General features: G+C 33.8%; 1 protein-coding gene across 3 annotated transcripts; it reads left to right on the top strand.

The window, feature by feature from the left end:
• Positions 1-2760: 2760 nt before the first annotated feature.
• Positions 2761-12463, top strand: LOC125863228 (microtubule-associated protein 70-1-like). 3 transcript variants are annotated; one of them, XR_007446114.1, is made up of 11 exons: positions 2761-3052; positions 5152-5237; positions 6930-6995; positions 7178-7348; positions 7473-7643; positions 7754-7909; positions 8027-8173; positions 8862-8933; positions 9017-9547; positions 9661-9954; positions 12239-12463. XR_007446114.1 is itself a non-coding variant. In XM_049543406.1 (11 exons), exons 1-11 carry the CDS (start codon positions 2887-2889, stop codon positions 12273-12275), a joined length of 1788 nt encoding a protein of 595 aa, XP_049399363.1. In that variant the 5' UTR covers positions 2764-2886; the 3' UTR covers positions 12276-12463. The 3 variants fall into 3 exon arrangements, 2 of the variants coding, with proteins under 2 accessions (XP_049399363.1, XP_049399364.1); XM_049543406.1 differs by having other exon boundaries at positions 2764-3052; positions 9661-9845; XM_049543407.1 differs by lacking the exon at positions 5152-5237 and having other exon boundaries at positions 2913-3052; positions 9661-9845.
• Positions 12464-20678: the final 8215 nt, after the last annotated feature.

Raw genomic sequence — 20678 nt, forward strand, 5'->3', positions numbered from 1 at the left:
AAAAATATTTTCAACTTCAAAATTTTATTTTTTCACCCTTACACTCGACCTCCCCCAACCCACCCACCCCCTACTCGCCACCGCTACCCCCAAAAAAAAAATTAAATTTATTTTTAAAAAATATTTTCAACTTTAAAATTTCATTTTTTTCACCTACATCATACTTGTTGTATATGTTCGGTATGTTGCATGTTCATTTACTCTTTCTTTGTTGAGTACAGGGCATCTTCAAGCGGCTATTGACAGACCTTGCTTAGAAGATCAGTGATCGTTCGAATTCAAGGGTGAGCCAATTCTTCCGGGCTGCCATGGGTTCTCTTTCATCTATGTCCACCATTTCGGACTTAGACTTTCTAGTTAGTTATTAGTTCATTAGTTTGGGGTTGTATCCTTTCTTGTTTAGACTTGTTGAACTTTAGATGTTTTGGTAAATTGACTTTCAGGTTCTAGGTGTTACTTCCGCATTTGTTTAGTTGATAGACTTTTGTTTGGAGTTTATGGGAACTCCATATTTCGTTCTTTAGTACTTAACTTGTTTCGTATCCTTAAATGCTTAGTTTTTGGTTTAGTTGCTTGGTTTGGATTGTAGTAGTGGTTCTCCCACTGAAGGGTTAGCGTGTATGTCAATCACGATGATCTGGGCCTGACAATACTATCCTTTGTTGTCTACATATCGAGGGTTTCTCACACTTTTAAACTACAACTTTTATAAGTTTTCTGTTTAATGAAGATTGTGATAGTTGTTCAATTATGCAATTACAATATTTCTTGTGGGTAAATTACATAGATCAACAAAAATTGATGCAACAATGATAATGGAATAACTCAACTTCAAAAGAAAAGATTATCTAAATAATTAACATGTACCCATTTTCATAGTCATAAATATACTTTTGCAGCAATTTTTACTTGACAAGAATTTCAATGATTTTCTGTTACACAAATTATAACTTGGTGCTCAAGTTGTGAAAAGTCTCAAACTATTGGAGAAAAAAGATAAAAAAATTTTAAAGAGTCCAATCTAAATTTAATATGTACTCATGTGTTTCCAATTTATTTGTTGTACTTTTATTTTTATTCAGCTTTAAATAGAATGTTCTTTTTTCTTGGGGGTGGGGTGCATCTTTAATACCACAAAGTTAAAAGACATTTTTATATATTCTACATATCTTTAAATTAAAAAGTCTTCTTTTTTAAAAAAAATAATTCATATAATATTAAAATTAGACAAAGCTATATCTATCTTTTTTTATCTATTTATTCTATACTATCTTAAAAGAATGAACTACCTAACTTAAATGTTATATTATTATAATACCCCCAACTTAAAACACCAAATTTAATATATCTTTTATATTGTATATTGTATTATATTTATTTATGTATATTATATTATATAATATTAAAGGCGGATACATTTTCACATTGAGGGGTTGTGACATTTCCAAAGAGCTATAACTTTTCCGATGAGTTGTGACCTTTTTGAACTGTTGTGACTTTTCTATATGGTTGAGACTTTTTCAAAGAGTTGTGACTTTTCTGAAGGATTGTGACTTTTCCAAAAAGTTATGAATTTTCCGATGAGTTGTAACCTTTTTGAATGATTATGACTTTTCTAAAGGGTTGTACTTTTTTTATAGGGCACAATAAGCATTTTCTTCATATGCTATCCTTTGTTGGCTATAAAAAGAGGGATTTCCTCAAATTTTTAAACTTCAATTTTTAAAAGCTTTTCGTTGTTGTTCTTTCTTCTTCTTCTTCTTAAAACACCCAATTTAGTATATCTTTTNAAATATAATACTCCAACTAAAAACATCAAATTTAGTATATCTTCTATATTTTATACCAACATTTATTTATATTATATTATATTAAAAATAAGAACTCCAACAATACAATAATAACTAAGTAATGTACTATGAGAGGGAGGAAAAAGTATATTTTAAAGGTGTAACTAAGAAATCTTACGGGTGACTAACTTTCATTAGAAATCATAAGAAAATGTACATCCCTTATTCATATGAACTTATACTTTATCATTCAATTTATAATTATTTATTTACTATTATTTTTTAAATATAGTGTAATACATAGTTTGAAATTCACGTGCAACGCACGTGCGTCAAAATTAATGTGTATATATATAGAGAGATACACACTTATTTCTTCCATTATTTATATAGTTTTAGTTGCATATTGTATAAATTAAAAATTAACAAATCAAATATAGTATTGGGCACATTACTATTTTTTATGTCTGATATTATCAGAATAATATTATTATAATATTATAACAACTAAAATTATGTATTATTAAGTTAATATGATCATATAAATTGTAATATTTAATTATTATAACTATTGAAAAAGTTAACAAGTGAATAACAAATTTTATATATATATATTTTTTTTAAAAATATGACATTTAAAAATATTTGTGCAACGCGTAGGTATGAATACTAGTAATACTTAATAGCAAAGGTAAAATAAATACAAAAGACAAAATATCTCTTGATTTTCTAAATTGGACAAACATAAAAAACTATTTTTAATATAGTGATTAACTATTGTTAGCCAGAAAAAGTAAATATGAAACAACTATTTTTAATAAGATAATCAACTAATATGAAATAACTCTCCACAGAAACTTCAAATTAATTTAAGTTAAATAAGAGCATAATTCTCTGCAATTCTAATTAAACCCCGCTTAAACCCCGTCCCCACATTTAATCATCTTCTTCTGCCTCATATAGATATAAAAAAGTTGTACGTATGCGCACGCATTCTGTACTCCAGAATTTTGGGGTTTTGGAATTTTCTGTAGTGAAAGAGATCTCTCTCTCTCTCTACCTGTAGTAGTATTCCATTTTTTCTGTCTATTTGAATATGGGGAATAACGGGGATGCTCCGGTGGAGCCGATGAAGCTGACTTCATTCAGGAGCCGGAGGAAAGCACCAGCCATTTCCGGTGAACCTGATGACTTTATCAACCTCTTGCATGGCTCTGATCCCATCCGAATTGAGCTCACTCGTCTTGAGAATCAACTCCGAGGTTTGAATTTTTTTTTATTATTAATTAAAACAAATTGGGGAATTTTCCATTTTATTGTGATCAATTATTTTGTTTTTCTCTTGAATGTTCTGTTATTAATTGTTTTTGAGGTGTCAGTTCACCTCTATATTCCGCAATTGGTTTGATGAAAAAAAAATAGCTTTTTTGAGCTCATTTTGGTAAAAGTATATATTTTTTGAATTGGGTTCAAAGAAATTTCTTGTGTTCTCTGCATTTATGTGATTAGTTCCTATTTTTTTTTGGCAGCTCTGTGATTACATATGGTAATGTGTGTCAGTTGGCCATCTTATCTTTCCTTTTTTTAAAAAAAAAAAATTGTAATTAAAACAATATATTTTTCCATATGGTTTATGGTTGTACTTTTATGATGAAGTTTTTTCTCCAGACAGTTTACTGATATAAAAAAAACTTTGATTTTGAAGGGGTTCTGGATTTTACTGTATTTTATCTGAAAAGTACTTCACAAAAGTTTAAATTTAGAGCAGTTTATGATTTTTTTATTCGCAAAATGGTGTTGTAATTTACTTGCCTGAGAGTTCTTTCTTATTTCTCTCTTTTTGTAGACTACTTTTTAAAAAAATAAATAATTAAGTTTGGTTATTTTCTTTTTAGTAGAAACTTGTTTGTTTTAGTTTATTTGCTGTGGGATATAGAAAAAGATGTATGAGGCTTGCTCACATGGAATATTTGGAAACTTGTGACTTCAAAAGCTAATAAAGACAAATTAGAAATGTGCAGGTTGTTTTCTCTGAGTCAGAACAGTGGAAAAATGCTAAAATGTAATTTTTGTTGTTGCATGTGTAATGAAGCCAATTTTGTTGGTCCCTACTTCAGATGGTCCATTTGATGAACATTTGCACATTCTAACGTTGAGCCAATTTCATTTACGTTGCACATTCTAGCAAGTTTTCGTGCCAAAGTGGATGTAGTCGTACATCTTCTTGTGACCTATTCACCACCCACCAATTTGATGAATGTTTTGTATGGTACCAAGTTTCTGTGATGAAGTATGCTCATAGGTTTTTTTGTGACCTTATCTTACAGTCCATATGATGAAAAATGCACATTTCTCAGCAATGAAGAGAGTATAATTAGAGATATTGGAAAAATGGATTAACAAAAGTAAATATAAAAAGAACTCTGAAGCAAACTTTGATTTAATGTAATGGAGGTGGCTATGTGTTACATAGTGGAAATGTAGTATGAAGAAGGGTGATCAAGTTAGCCACAAAGAAGTGATTATTTTGCATGACTAATATTTGAGAGTGCTCTGATGTTGGATTCTAGAAGTAATATTAAACAACATGCTATAACAAATGTCTTGATTGCGATGGCTTAGCCTCCACTTACTAATGCACACAATTTGCAATATTAATGAGTTTTGAATGATAAGCTGGATACTTCCATCAATCAAAGATATCCCAACATCTGTTACACTGAAAATATTTGAGAACTAAAATGTAAGCACCTTCAGGAATTTAGGTGCATGGGATTAGCTTTTGCCTCTTACAAACGTCTTTGAGTATCCTTAAACAGGAAAGAGTTTGTTCAGAGATTAAAGATTGGGTGTGTCACTCCTTGCCAAGGAGTCCGTGATATAACATAAATCACTTGTGATCGATCAACTATGCATTTTCCTTTTTGGAGGGGCATACTTTAGCCCCTTTCTTGTTTTTCTTTCCTTTTATTTTCCTTTTTGGGTTATCTTTCCTGGCACAACTATAGTCTCTACATACTACTCTCTTTTTTTTTTTAAATTGGTAACATGTTATATCATCAGCACTCGAAATATAGGCCTGATATATCATATTTACTGTTACAGCCCTAACAAAAACTTCTGCATCATCTACTGACTCTTCTTTACACCAAATATAAGAAAGAGAAATGCAAGAACTCTTAATCTTCTGGATTGAACTGCTCTTGCCTTCAAAATATCTAGCATTCCTCTCATTCCAAACTGTCCACCATATGCAAGCTGGAACTATCTTCCACTACTCTTTGTGACTATATACTACTTTCTTTTTTGGCAAGTCTCTGCATACTTCTTACTGGAGCTTATAGTCTGCAAAACCTTGCAGATAACGATAGAGAACTGGGGGAGGCATATGGAGAAATCAAATCTTTGAAGTACTCAGAACGCGTTAAAGAAAAGGCAGTTGAGGAGGTATAGAAACCTATATGAAAATATCTAATCATGTAAAAAAATGCATATAGCTGTACCTAATACACAATAAAACTATCTAATTGCAAAATTCGTGTCTTTTTTATTGAATTGAGCTATTACTTTAGTTTGCAATAGTTGTTCAGCTCAAACCACTGAATTCGAATATTTACCTATTCATTTAGTTCATGACAAAAATAATGTGCACTTTACAGTCAAGAAATTTTTTAGCTCACTTAATACAAAATAAGATGTATGGATCTTGTACACTATACATACAACCTTATCTCTAGTCCATTCCTTATAGATCTGTTAATGAACTTTTTGCTACATTCCCCTCAACTCCTCTCTTGATTCTAAATTGGGCAGACATTAAATTTTATGTTTAAACCACTTCTGACTAACTTCCCAAATAAAAACTAAAACTATAGTTCTTCTTTGAGGTAAGTAACCAAGGTAACTTAAAAAAAATTAAAAGGAACAAAAACCAGTGTGAAATTAAACTCTTTAGTTTCGACCCGACAATGGAAAAATGGTCTAATAGAAAAACAAGTAAAAGGAATGTTTGTGTATGGTTAATTTAAGTAGACCATTTAGAGTATGGTCCATCCATAAAATTTAAACCCCTCACCTAAAGTCAATAATTATATAGGAACTTTCATTTGACTATACATTGCAAGGTACGTTTAAACTTCGCTATATGGATCTTATGAAGCATTATGATTGGGTACATGATGAATTAGTCAAAAGAAATCATTATGATCTGATGACTGGATTTGTCGTTGAAGCTACGGAATTTTTCATTCGGGGCCTGTTCTTTGTAAAATGCCCTTGTCCCTGCAATTTTTTCATTCGTGACCTGTTCTTAGTAAGATGCCCTTGTCCCTGCAATCTCAATTTATCCATATCAAAAGTTAGCAATTTGGGAAGTCTGATGTCCAAGAGTCTGTAAATCTTGGTTAAATAGCTGTAATTATGTATGGTGAAGGATCAAATGAACAAAGCAGTTCATAGAAGACTGAATCAAAAGAATATTTATGACCCGATGATTGGGTTTGTCGTTGAAGCTGCTGACAGTGCCGTGGTGTTGAAATTCCATTATCTATGGAATATTATAACTATTTATCCATATCAGAAGTTAGCAAATCAGGAAGTCTGAGTCAGTAAATCTTTGTTAAAATGCCTTCATCTCTGGAGTCTGATAGCTTATTATCCATATCAAAGTTAGCTCCTTGGAAGTCTGGTGCCCAAGAGTCTGTAAATCTCGGTCAAAGAGCTGTAACACTGTACTATGAAGGTTCAAAGGAACATAATGGTTCACTTGGGTGGGTGGGTGGGTGGGGGGGGGGGGTTGAAGTTAGCCTCTTCAAATTAATAAAGTATGGAATTATTGTGTCTTTTTTATTCATTAAAATCAATTTACGACATCTTTACGAGTAAGGTTCATATCTTTCCATGATGACTGCTAAAGAAAATGCCTGTCAGATTTCATAATATCACTGTGTAATTCGAAGTTTCAGCCAATTGAGTATGTGTGCCTTCAACAGTTGCACCAAATCGTTAAACATTATATTTATACTCTGTCCTTCTATATATGCATCATCACTTTGTCAAAAAAATAAAAATAAAATAGAACAACGAAGAGGACTTTATCTTATTGATGTCCATTTTCCCTTTTCTTGAATCCTTTTGCAGCTAAATGATGAGCTAAAGAAAGTAGATGAAAAGCTGAAAAAAACAGAAGCTCTTCTTGAAAACAAGGTACATGTTTTGCTGCTGTTATTACATGTCCTCAATATTCATGAATACTTTCCTACCTCTATTCTATTCTTCTATGATTGTGCGACGGCCTTTTATAACTAACTGAGATAAGGAAATTAACTAAGAGTTTAGAGCCTAATAATTCAGAATTATGAATTTAACGAGACCTTTTCGTATTTTAGAATCTTGAGATTAAGAAAATAAATGATGAGAAAAAGTCAGTGCTGGCTGCACAATTTGCTGCTGAAGCTACTCTTCGGAGAGTTCATGCCGCACAGAAAGATGATGAGATGCCGCCCATTGAGGCAATCATCACACCCCTCGAAGCAGAGTTAAAACTTTCCAGATTAGAGGTACTTGTCGACTTTGGTATTCTTCGCGGTTCTTGAGAATTACTCATGTTGCTACCTTGGTGAAGTTTGGTAATGCTATCTCTTCCAAAATTTAAAAGTTTGCCTCTCGTGACTTCTGTTGCAGATGGCAAAGTTGCAGGATGACAATAAAGCACTAGACAGACTTACAAAATCTAAAGAAGCCGCTCTACTGGAGGCAGAACGAACTGTTCAAATGGCATTGGCAAAGGCTGCTTTGGTTGATGACCTGCAAAATAAAAATCAAGATCTAATGAAACAGATAGAAATATGCCAGGTTTTGCCGACACTAAAGTTTCTTCGGTTTTTGATATCAATGGGAAGTGTACTTTCATTTTAGCTGTCATTATCAAGAGTCCGATGTAAGCATCTAGACTCATATTGCAGGAAGAAAACAAAATATTGGACAAAATGCATAGACTGAAGGTTGCAGAGGTTGAGAAACTAACACAAACTGTATGGGAGCTTGAGGAAGCTGTATTGGCTGGTGGAGCTGCAGCAAATGCTGTACGAGAATACCAGAGAAAAGTGCAAGAACTGAATGCAAGTGGATCTTAACTTTACAACCTATTCTTTCTTTATATCTTGTTATTTTTTCTTCTTATTTGTTAATTCAGTATCTGTCATATATTGAGCCTGACTAAATGTTATTATTTGTAGGAGGAGAAAAGAATCCTAGATCGTGAGCTAGCCCGTGCAAAGATTTCTGCAAACAGAGTAGCTGTTGTTGTTGCCAATGACTGGAAAGATGCCACTGACAAAGTAATGCCTGTAAAACAATGGCTTGAAGAAAGAAAATATTACCAGGCATGAATACTTTAGCTTTCTTGATTTACTTTCTCTGAAAAAAACATATGCTAATTGTCGTAATAGTGCAATGTAAAATGACCTTTATTGTAAACTAGGATGGTTGCACGAATCAACTTGAATTTGCCCTTATTCAGTTCTCATTAATATATGTGAGTAACTAATTACTAATAGAACATGGGTTGGAAGGTAGAGAGGCTGCTTCCATCTCAAGGAAAGAAAAAGAAGAAAAAGTTGGACATGGAAATAAAGTAAGCAACAAAAGGGATTACATGAGGTATGTGGTTGTTCCTTGAAATGGATATTTCATCTCCTCACTAATTAATAAGTCTCAGTTGTTGGACCTACATCTTCTCTTGCAATTTTCATATAAATCAAAATGTTATATCAAATGAAGACAGATAAATGGGACTAAAGGAGTCAACTTTAAAGGAGAGTGGACCTTCAACCTCAAAATGTGAGGTCAAACCACGATAGATCTAAGGGGAAAAGGCTGTCAGCTTTAAATGAGAATAGGCCACTTCTATCTAACTAGTTTTCTCTGGATATGCAACCATGGTACTTAAAAAGCAGAATAAACCAAGTGTTACCTTGGATATCAGATTTATCATATGCATTTCCACATATACTCAGTAGGTATGATGCTTGACATTCAGGAATGTATATCCTTCTGTATATGTTTTTGCAGGGAGAAATGCAACAGCTTAAAGATAAACTGGCAATTGCAGAGCGTGCTGCAAAAGCAGAAGCACAGTTAAAGGTAAGAAAGTAAATGGTTCAGAAAATTATGCTGCTTTGCACTTATTGTGTACGTGCTACCAATTGCATTCCTTGATTTCCCAGGAAAAGTATCAATTACGATTTAAAGTTTTGGAAGAAAGGTTTAAGGTGCCTTCAAATGTTACATCTCGCACTGCAGCTGAAGGAAGAAGCATAAGCAATGTGCGCTCAAGGCGTATGTCCCTTGGAGGAGTTGAAAACTTGTCTAGACCCTCCAATGGTTCTTTATTACGAAAAGCAAGTTTTCAATCTGGATCATCCCAGTCAAATGATGCTAGCTCATTGTTAAAAAAAGCAAAGAACTTATCGGGCGCATTTGATGGCGGCAGCAGATCAGAGGGTAAGGAGAAGCCAGTCCAGCTTACGGATCAGAAAGATAATGGACATAGTGGTACTAGCAGAGAGTCCCATAGCAATGGAACAGTAACTGCACATGAGAATGCAGATTTGAATGCTGCTGAGAAAATGAAGTTGGAAAATAAAGATTATGTTTCTGGAGCAGTGTACGATATGCTTCAAAAAGAGGTTATAGTTCTACGCAAAGCTTGCAATGAGAAAGATCATAGCCTGAAGGACAAAGATGATGCCATTGAGGTTTCATGCTCTGTTTCTCTGAACTCCACAATAAGCTAGAACACAGACACACATGCACAACCCCTCCATTTTGTTTTGCTTTCATTCAGCTTATCTTCATGTGAAATATGCAGATGTTGGCAAAGAAGGTTGAAACGTTAAACAAGGCAATGGCAATTGAGGCCAAAAGAATGCGCAGGGAAGTTGCAGCAATGGAAAAGGAGGTTGCTACAATCCGTAATGGCAAGGAGCATGATCAAAGGCTAAAGTGCAGTTACTCTGCCAAGGGAGCCATGAATGGTCATACACTACCACAAAGGTGATGCTCTCAAAACCCCCCTCCACTAATCAAATTGCTGAATACAGAATGCTCAATAAGGACAACATTTGCTTACATGTGTTAATATATCAGCGTGCGCAAAGGGAAGGTAAGAGTCTCAAAGCTTAAATGCCCAGAGGTAACATGCCTTGAATGCATTTTGACCTTATAGATTGGTTCAGTTTGAAGCCCTTTTATTGTTAGATTCTGCATGGTTCTTTGGGATCTTGAAAGAGAACTTATAGCATCATCTATATCTAAAGATTATGCATTAGTGAAATAAAAACACTATAGACACTTTCTGTTTTCCAAGGTTTGGAATAGGAGTCCATTGTAAGATACTTTTCCACATAGCTCCTTAGAAAATGAGGAAAGGGAAGTGGAGTAGAAACGTAAGTTGCTCTCCTTCCACTAGTTGGTTTGGGAGGAAAGAGTTGGGGAAATAGACATTCCTTAGGTGAAAGGATAGAGCATCTTTTGAACCCCATTTTTAGTTCTCGCACAAAGTTAAGACTAGTTTTAAACACTATTGTAGTTCTGGCTAGGGAAAGGAACAATCATGACGCATGTTCTCCCACACTTGCCTACCAAGCAATGTTTTAAAAGAGGGGGTGCGAGGCGAGGTACTTTATGCAGCACGGGCCAAGGCGTAATCCCCAAAACTAGGGGCGTAAGCAGTTGGAAAAATTCTATCTCTACAACCGAATAAGTCTGCCAGCTCCTCAATGTACATCGCATAGTCCTTTAGGCATTAACGTAGCCTCGTAGGCATCAACAGAGCTCTTTTAGGCATCAACATTGCCTCATAGGCATCAACATAGCCGTTCTAGGCATTAACATAGCCCTTTTAGGCATCATTGTAGCCCCCTAGGCATCACATAACCTTTTTAGGCACTAGTGTAGCCCCGTAGGTAATAGTACCACCTGTATGCTTTGTATATACTTCAATAGCCCCTTAGGCATCCTGTACATAGACTTGGAGGCACAAGCAAAACCCCTGCAACTAACTACAATAGCTCCGTAGGCAGCAACAATATACAAGTAGCCTGAAGGCGGCGATCAATTTAGCTATAAGTGACCTATACAAAGGATAGAAATGTCATATCTGAACACAGGGTCACTATTAATAGAATACAAGTCTCGACAAGGGATGAATATATCAACTTGAACATACAACAATGTGCAATTATGGCTACGAGTAAATCAACGACAATAATCTAGCCATATCATTTCTACGCTTTAAGAAAACATGCCGAAAGAACGAAATCGCCTTAGCATACTTTTTCCCGACAATGCCATGTCGTCAATCTATTCCTTCCCACACTCCCACAAGGCTATATCAAGCGGGAACTCAACCATTCAATATTATGTTGATCGGACAAACTATACAGATTTTTGCCGTAAAATACTATTTGTGGCCTAACAAAACTAGAATCGTTGGAAGGAGAGTCTTACGTTGCTCTAATGCTCTCTAAGCTCGAAATACTACTCGAAGCCTCCAATGCAGCCTAACTCCTACTGCCACAACACAACTGGAGCTACACCACACAATTTTTAAGGGTAAACTACATAAAAATGATGAGCTCGGTGAGAACTACAACATTTGTTAAGCACTTAAGCTCGAATCATCAACATCTAAGGAGTATTTTGGTCCTATGCTCTGTTTTTCTGGTTTTGGGACAAAGTGGAAATGAAATAAAAATGAAGAAGTTGAGCGACATAGGGCCCACTGCAACCTACCTACTTGCGCAGTCTTGTGAAAACGCAAATATCTCTTTACTGTGAAGTTGTATTTGTTAGCGGTTTAATGTGTGGAAATTAATCCGAGAGTTTAATCTTAATATCCTTACTCCTTATTGCTTTTTTCATAGAAAAAAAGAAGGGGATCGATTTAGGCTCCTTCCCTTTCACTACGTAGCCGCGCTAGCAAGTACCTACTCAGGTACCACAAGCCCTCTGTCCCATGCATCTAACCAGCTCGCGTGTCATAGAACTTTGATGTGATAGGTAGTGAACTTTCTAACTCTTTATATATTGAGAGAAAATCTTTTAGACATCTAACTCAATTTTTAGAGAATTTATGAAAGTAATTTGTCATAACTTTTGCGGACGACTTCAAAACTTAACATACAACCATTGTGCAATTTGAATACCTCATAACACATCTTTCTTAGCATATTAAGCACTCTTTAGTCTTACTTCGAAAGTACAAATTAATTTAAAATCAACTAATGGAGTGTTACCACTGATACCAAATATTTTCTCCTTTCCTAGTAAATTCACAAGTTTTTAATTAGGCAACTCTTTACAATTTACATCATAAAAATCACAAAACTGTAGATCTAATGATGGTTTAATTTTGGAGTCTGATGATATTTGTTTTCTTTATGTAGAAACGATCGGAGCTACAAAAAATTTACCGAACAATGATGAAAGCGGGCAGCATTTCATATCAGAAGGAATATTTCTCCCCTCGAATACTATCACAACTCATGTCAGTTTGTAAAGTACTATAGTTGTTTGGGGGCATTAGCTTATTTTATGTATATGTTTGTAACAGATTTGTATTATTATGAGTAAAAGAAATGCATCGGTATGGAACTATGGCCAAAGGCAGGGATTATATTTTTATGCAAGTGGTAAAGAAATGTTCATGTCATCAATACCGTGCAGATAGTCCTTATAAGGTCGATCCTATTTCTATGAATCTATGACCTTCGTTAACGGTAAGCCTATGGTGAAGTCGATGGAGGTGAAAGTGTCACACATGAACATCCATAGAAAATCTCCAATATGTCGTGGTTGAGAAGTTTTCATATGGGTGGCCAGAAATTGATGTCGTGGTTGGGAAGTTTTCATATGGGTGGCCGGAAATTGAAGAATTACAGAGACTAATATTTTTCAATTTCAAACTTATTGGGGATTTTGTTGATGTTGAATGCATATTATCTCAAGGCCAAAGAGGGGCTATCATAGCAAATCCAACCATTGATATGTGATTCAAAGTTCAAACTTAATGAGGAAACAACTCAAGTTTGTCGCATGGATTTTGTTTTCTAATTTACTTTGGACATACTTGGTTGGAGAATCATTGTTTGCTCTAGTTTTGATTGATGTTTATCTACAACCTTTGATAGCGGAGCTAAAACAATTATCGTCTAAAGATGTAGTGACATATGATATATCAACTAAGCAAAATTTTATTTCACGTTATTCTCTAATGTGGATTATTAATAAATTTTTTTGTATATGAGATGTTGTATGTTGAATGACTGTCGTAAAGTTGGATTGTCCATATTGTATGAATAATAGTAAAACATTCACTTTTAAACAAGATTGTAAAAATTCATGATTTGAATTTGTCACCATTAGTTTTTGTTAATGGATCACGAGATTAGAATTATAAAAGTATTTTCAGAATGAATAAAATTGAAAATGATCTGCCATCTCCAACATTGTCATGAAATAAAATTTGGGAGAGAGTTTGTCAGTTATTTAAGGTTACAACACCTTCTAGACTTTTCGGATATGGTTTTGGGCATAATTGGACTAAGCAGCACATATTTTGGGAGTTATTGTATTGGGATGATAATCTTTTACGAGGTAATCTTGACGACGTCACGTACATTAAAAAAATATATTTTGATAACTTGTTCAACACAATGATGAAAGTTAAGGACAAGACAAGATAATCCAAAAATCAGAACATATTCAAAGAAATATTGTCAGAGAAAGAAACTATTAGTGCACAAATCACAAAATAATAAAATGTTCAAATACAAGAGTAGCTTTTCAGAAATGAGAGATTTGTGAGTGGGTTATGAATTTAAGGATGCTTGAGGGATATGCTTCATATTTGAGTAAGTTTATTTTTCATAATTGATTTATTCTGTTTCTTTTCATCTTAATTAATTAATTATTTATTTATTTATGATTTGACACGTTTATTGTCTTTTTGGCATACTCTATTTAGGAAAAGAGAGCGCAAATACTGTCAGGGAAAGTATTAGAAGGTTTTATGACCGTCCTTATACATTCTTGGGTGAAATATCAAATAAGACACGATATGACATGTTTAATCAATTTAAAATATGCAAATTAATTGTTATTTAATAATTTTTTTGCCTTAATTTTTTATAATATATCATCTAAGATTAGATACTTGGTTTGCCGATATTGTGTATTTGAGTTTCAAAGTATAACAAGATTATTTCTACCATCTACGAGAAATATGTCAGTTTTAGAATGTCCGACTAGCTTAGAGATGCTTTAAAAAAAAAGTCTAATTGACTTTTACTTGAACTAAATAAGGATCTTCAGACATATTAAAGAATCACTAAATTTTTGGCTAAAAGGGATCCATAAAAGGTGGCCTATTACACCATGGGGTGCAAAGAGCTAAGGGACGATAACTAGGGACTTAGTAGGTAATATTAATAACTTTTTAATTTATATGTTCATATAAAGTTGATTAAATTTGTTTATATTTTGTTCATAGATTAAAAAATTAGGGTGTCAGCTAGCCCAGGATGAGCTCTTTCGATCGACACAAGTAACAAAAAGATTTTTAAAAAATGTCAAATCTAGATGAATGAATTGAGAAAATTGCTAAAAATAAGAGCATGTGCTATATCATCGACGAATTTAAGGGTCGTTTGGTAGCTGATTTAAGCTACACCTAATACATGAATAGTTTTATTATTCATTTATTAATTTTATACCATGTTTGATTTGCAAAATAGGATTAAAGTTATTCATGTTTTAATTTTATACAATGTTTGGTTGGTAGGTTTCCATATGTTCTATAATAGTTATTCATGTAATAATTTTATATAATGTTTGGTTGTATTTTTTATAATCCTACATTATTAAGACTTACATAACTTATGTGGAAATCTATGTATAATTTATGCGAAATAGAAAGTGAAATAAGTTATATGGGTATTAGTTATATCGTGTATTAACATTTTCCTTATCAATTTACTTTTAAATGCATATTAATTTAAAACAAATCAAAATAGAATGTTTTTTTTCAAATAACTGGAAGAGGAATTTGAATTACGTTGGTGTTAGTTATTTTTAAAAAAATAAAAATTAAAGTTTCTATTTTCGGTCTTTTAATTATTTTAGTTTATATATCAAATAACAAATATCTATTTCAAACTCCCGTTTCCCTAGGATTCATAGTTTTAAATTATTTCTTTTGTTTAGTATCTATTTATTTTTTAAAAATAAAAAATGTAAAAGGTAAATTTTAAAATCTATCTATATGTAATAGATACTGATTTAAATTTATTTTTTAGTTTAGAATTGTAATTTTTAATTTAATGTAATTATAAATATATATTTTAATTAATTATAAATTTTGTTATTTTTGCCTCTTCTATTGTATATAGAGAGAGATTTAAATTACTTAATTGCTTAATCCTATCCAATATAAATTACTTTTAATTGCTAGCTATTTGTTATTTATTTTATTATTTTTAGTTATTGGTATCTATTTAATTTTAATGTGTTATTTAGATAGTTGTTTATTTTAATGAGTATAATAAACATTAGCTCACTAAACATTTTTGGAATCAAGAAATAAGAATTAACTCACCAATGTATTGTAATCTTGTATAAGTAATAACTACATAACTAAACCTTGTATAACTAATACGAGTAATTTCCCTGGATAGTCACTCATGTTTGGGAAATTACCTAGGAATATCACTTATGTTTGTTTTAGGACCACAATATCACCCAACTTTACCTACTTTTCTCAAAATATACTTGACACAAAAAAAACATTATCTCTCTCCTAATAGGATGCCATGTCACATGCATTATTCTTTTTTATTATTAGCATTTTTTTAAAAAAATTTAGACAACCCATATTACCCAGTAAAAAAAAATTACATAACCCAAAAATTTCTACCCAAGTTCTGGGGGATTAGGCAGCAAATCCAAATATGAGCTCCTCCGATTCTTCAAGAAAATATGTGACTTCCTCCGATTTTTCAACCCAACAAATCATGAAGATCATTGGCCAAAAGTATTAAATGGTGGAGAAGTTTTTCCTCCTAATGTTGTGAAGAAAAAGAGGGGGAGGAAGCCCAAAAATAGGAAGAAAGAACCAGAAGAATTAGAGAAGCAAAAAGCTGCTGAAATTACTAAAAAAAGAGCTCGAAAGAAGACCGAAAACATGAAACCTCAGAAGTTGTCAAAAAAAGGCTTTGTAAAAGGAAGGTGTTCAATTTGCAAGGAGGAGGGTCATAATGCAAAAGGTCATTATAATGTGCTCAAAAGGGTTGTTGGCACATCTTCCAATCAATCTCCAAGTCAGACCTTAGAGCAAGCTGAAAATGATGACTTCTGGGACTATTCTAAATTTTATCATCTAGAAATGTGAGTAAATTCTCAAATGAATTTGAACTTCACAAACTCAAGTAATGAATTTTTGATTTGTTTTTTCTTTCATTAGTTTCATTGTTTAGTTGTAACTTTTTTTCCCATTGCTTTTATTGCTTAGATTTTTTTATATGTTTGCTCAGGTGTATGCTGAATCTGTTGATTGATCTTCCACTAAAAAGTGAAGAAATCATTTTGAAAGAGAAGAAATGAAGGATTATGTAGTTGTTTTGCAAAAGGAGAGAAACTCTAGCAAACATTTGAGATTATGTATTAGTGTCTTTTGTTAGTTATGTGAATCACTTCTTTAGACACATGATGGGTCTTCTTTTTGCTAAAACCCCTGTGGTAACATTATGGTCTGCTACAGTGTGTTGTTGCCACTTGTCTATAAAAATATTATTTAGTTGTAAATTATAGCAAATCATGACACACTTTTTTGAAGCGTTTATGCTAAAAAAATATTATTTTGAAGATCAAATTTGTTTATAAGGTGGTGATAAAAAAATTGTTACTAAATTTATTGTCTTCCTCATCAGCTTCAAGGAAATAGTTAATTTTTTCCTCGACAACAAGACTAAATTTTTGTATGGATATAACTGCAAATACTTGTAAATGAAACATAGGATAAAGATTTTCGCTATAAAATTGAAGTAACTAGATTTTCATATAGAATGGATTAATGCTCTCTTATAGATACATTAAACAAGTTGTCATTTAAAGAATTAAAAAAAAGTTAATAATAAAAAAGGAATAATGCATGTGACATGGCATCCTATTAGGAGAGATAATGTTTTTTTTGTGTCAGGTATATTTTGAGGAAAATAGGTAAAGTTGGGTGATATTGTGGTCCTAAAACAAACATAAGTGATATTCCTAGGTAATTTCTCAAACATGGGTGACTATCCAGGGAAATTACTCTAACTAATACCTATGTAACAATATCATAACTAATACCTGTGTAACTAAACCCTACATAACTAATACCTGCATAATTTGTTCTTGCATAACTAATACATGTATAATTAATGCCTGCATAACTCTAACCAGCTACAAATAAGTGTGTAATCTGATTGAAGGTGATGTGCATAGTGTGCCCAGTTCTCCTCCCACCTCAGTTGATGAAGAGAGTTCTAATGATGTTGAAGAGTGTGTGGGATGTACCCGTTATGTTTGAATTTTTCTTGTTGAACCTATTGAAATTTTTATGATACCTTGTATATATTTGAAGTTTAGAACTTTGATACACTCCGTAGATTCTTTTGATGGATCTTCACTTTTGAATTTGATGTTTTTAATTGAGATAAGTATCAAAAACACACTTGAACTATATTTTTTTTTAGTTTCATATCTAAACTATTGAGAGTGTGAGTTTTATACCTAAACTATCACTTATTAGTTTGAGAAATACATCTCTCTTTTATAACACTCTCATCATGGTGTGTGACTGTAACACCTCAATCTTAGAAATAGCTAAATTTAGAAAGAACTAAATTGAAAAGACCTAATTTGATATTTGTGCAAGTTAGTCTTCAATTGTGAGTTTTGCGTCAACTTCAAACGACCATAACTTTCAACACAAGATGAGTTAGGTGGCCCATGAGATATCAAATGAAAGATCTGATTCCTCTTTCCAACGTCACCGAGTTTGCTAAATTCTGAGTTCGGATGAGGGAGATATGCCCATTTGAGTTCAGTCTGTCCATTTAAGGGAATTCATCCGAATTAAGGAGGGATATTTTGGTCTTTTTCTTACCCCATGATGAGTCCAAGATTTAGACTTATTTAGGGCTTTGTTTTGATAGTTTTAGTGTTTTCAAATGCCTAATTTATGATTGATGTTAAAGCATTGATTTTCGTCTATGTGAGCTAATTAAGGATCAAAGCAAGGACACTAACAAGCAAAAAGGAGCAAAACAAGTTGAAGAAGTGGAGAAAGTGATCCTGGTGATCGCCAAGACCACTCGGCGAACCGCCGAGTGGCTCTTTAGCTCACCTAAAGTTCCAGTGTACACTACTAAAAAAATAGTGAATACCGACCTACAAATACCGACCTCCGGAGGTCAGTATTCTCTGAAATACCGACCTAAAACCGACATCCCAGCTTAGGTCGGAAAAAGCTTGGTCGCTATCGGTATTTACTAACCTCTCGAGGTCAATTTTTATTTTATGTTGGAATATTCATTTTTTAAAATTTCGATCTCTGGAGGTCGGTATTTTTATTTTTGCATTTTTGAAATTCTGACCTCCGGAGGTCGGTATTTTTATTTTTGTAATGTTGAAATTCCGACCTCCGGAGGTTAGTATTTTTATTTTTGTATTTTTGAAATTCTGACCTCCGGAGGTCGGTATTTTTATTTTTGAATTTTGAAATTCAGACCTCTGGAGGTCGATATTTTTATTTTTATAATGTNATTCGTCAGAACGTTCTAGAAACAAGTTGAGGAGCCGCGCCCCCGATGCGCCAGCAGGGCTGGCATGGGCCACCAGCATTACACTAGAAACCAGCCCCAGTAAGGGGAGGACTGGCAGGCGCGCCACCCCTGCGCCACCAGCGTCACACCACTTTTCTTCTTCGTTCTCGTTCCACACTTATTCCTTTGAGTCGAGCTTTCATTCCTTTCTTAATCCTAACTATTTACGCCTTCATAAATCATCCAAAGATCCTATATATCATGAATCATAACTCTTGAATTCACATTTCAAATTTAAGATATAGTTAAGTGTAACACCCCGTATCTGAAACAGACTAAAAATGCAGATTTTGAGAAGTTGCAGATGCAACCCACGGTTGCCATCCACGGACCGTAGGTCAGACCATGGCTCGTGATGGTGGTCCGTGGTTCACCACTGCAACCCCTCCCCAACCCAGCTCAGAAAATCGGCTAAGTCTCGACCCACGGACAGACCCACGATCCGTAGGTCAGACCACGACTTGTGCTGGTGGTCCGTGGTACACCACTACAACCCCTCCCCAACCTTTGACATGAACTACGGTCGACCAGCACGGACCGTCGTTCGATCCACGGTCCGTAGGTCTGACCATAGATGAGGGTCAGCGGTCAATTAGAGGAGAATTGTTGAGTGGGTCAACTTCAGATGGTCATAACTCTTAGCACAAAAGTAATTATGTGTCCCATAACCTATGATATGATAGATAATTGAATCCTCTTTCCAACGCCACCGAGTTTTCTATAATCTGATCTTCGAGTAAAAAGTTATGCTTGTTTTAGTGAAGCACTGTCAGGCAGAGTTGATCGACGACCCCAATCTATGGGCCATAGATTGACCTACGGCCCGTAGGTCCTGTCTATCGATCACTCCGACAACAATTAAGTCAGGGGTCTTTTGGTCTTTTCCTATTTCATTGGACCCCTAAGCTACGCCGTTTAGACCCTAAATTATGAGGTTTTAGTCAGTTTATGCCTAGAGACATAACTAGAACTTACCTAAGTAAGATCATTAATCAAAACATAGAAAATTAGAACGTAAGAGGAGAAGAGACATCAAGAACCCTAGTTCAAGAATGCAGCAAGGTTCCTTCAATTTCAGCCCCGAAATCAAAAGATTTCTCTGTGGAATTCGTCACCAGGTATGTGGATTTCACTAGTGGGTAAGGCTGGCAACGGAACCGGGAGGTACCAGTACCGGTTCCGGTCCGTTACCGGTTCCGTCTCGATTCCGGATAGTACCAGTTTGATCCGGTATTGTGCCGGTCTGGGAGGGGTAACGGGATGGAAATCGGGATTTATCGGTCCGGTTAGTCCCGATTCCGGTCCGGTTCAGAACAGTTTTTTTTTAATCTGAAATTTCAAAATTTATAGCCGTTGGGCAACGGGTTTTGGGCCCCACCAACGGCTCTTTCACCCCCATAACTCCCATTTACACCTCCCTACCCCCCAAACTTTTTTAATACCCCAACCTTCTTAAAACTACATTTTCATCTTTTTTTAAAACTATAAATACCCCTAATCTTTCATTCTTTTCACTCACAAAAATATTTTCTAATCTCTCTACTCTCTACTCTCTAAATTCTCTTATTCTTGTTAAAATTACGAATTTGGTCTTTGGAAATTGGAGCTTCAAAATTCAACTTTCAATTTTCGGCTTCCACCTTCCGGTCATACACATCTACTTTTTTAAGTAGACGTTTGGTACATTCGTTCCAACTCATTTTTCATTTAGTTATTTATTTGTTTGCATTTAATTATTTATTTTGTGAGTAATTAATCTCTAGTCTCTACTTATTTAGTTGTTTATTTGTTTAAAACTTTGCTAATCATTTTCGTATTATATATAATTTATTCACTTTTTATATTTGAATATGGATTTCGGTAAAAAATTATTGAAAAGGGTAAAACAACCATAGTTAATTCGTTCACTAATTTATCTAGCTCAAAATCTAAGAAAAATAAAAAAACCGGTAGTACTTCTCAATCT

This window comes from Solanum stenotomum, chromosome 4 (assembly GCF_019186545.1).
Source record: "Solanum stenotomum isolate F172 chromosome 4, ASM1918654v1, whole genome shotgun sequence".
In the NCBI taxonomy this organism is placed as follows: domain Eukaryota; kingdom Viridiplantae; phylum Streptophyta; class Magnoliopsida; order Solanales; family Solanaceae; genus Solanum; species Solanum stenotomum.

Excerpts from the sequence above, each read along its gene's own strand:
- LOC125863228 (XM_049543406.1), top strand. The coding sequence starts at position 2,887 with ATGGGGAATAACGGGGATGCTCCGGTGGAGCCGATGAAGCTGACTTCA. Across the intron at positions 7,644-7,753 it reads AACAGATAGAAATATGCCAG|GAAGAAAACAAAATATTGGA; the intron begins GTTTTGCCGACA and ends CTCATATTGCAG. Across the intron at positions 8,934-9,016 it reads AAGCAGAAGCACAGTTAAAG|GAAAAGTATCAATTACGATT; the intron begins GTAAGAAAGTAA and ends TTGATTTCCCAG.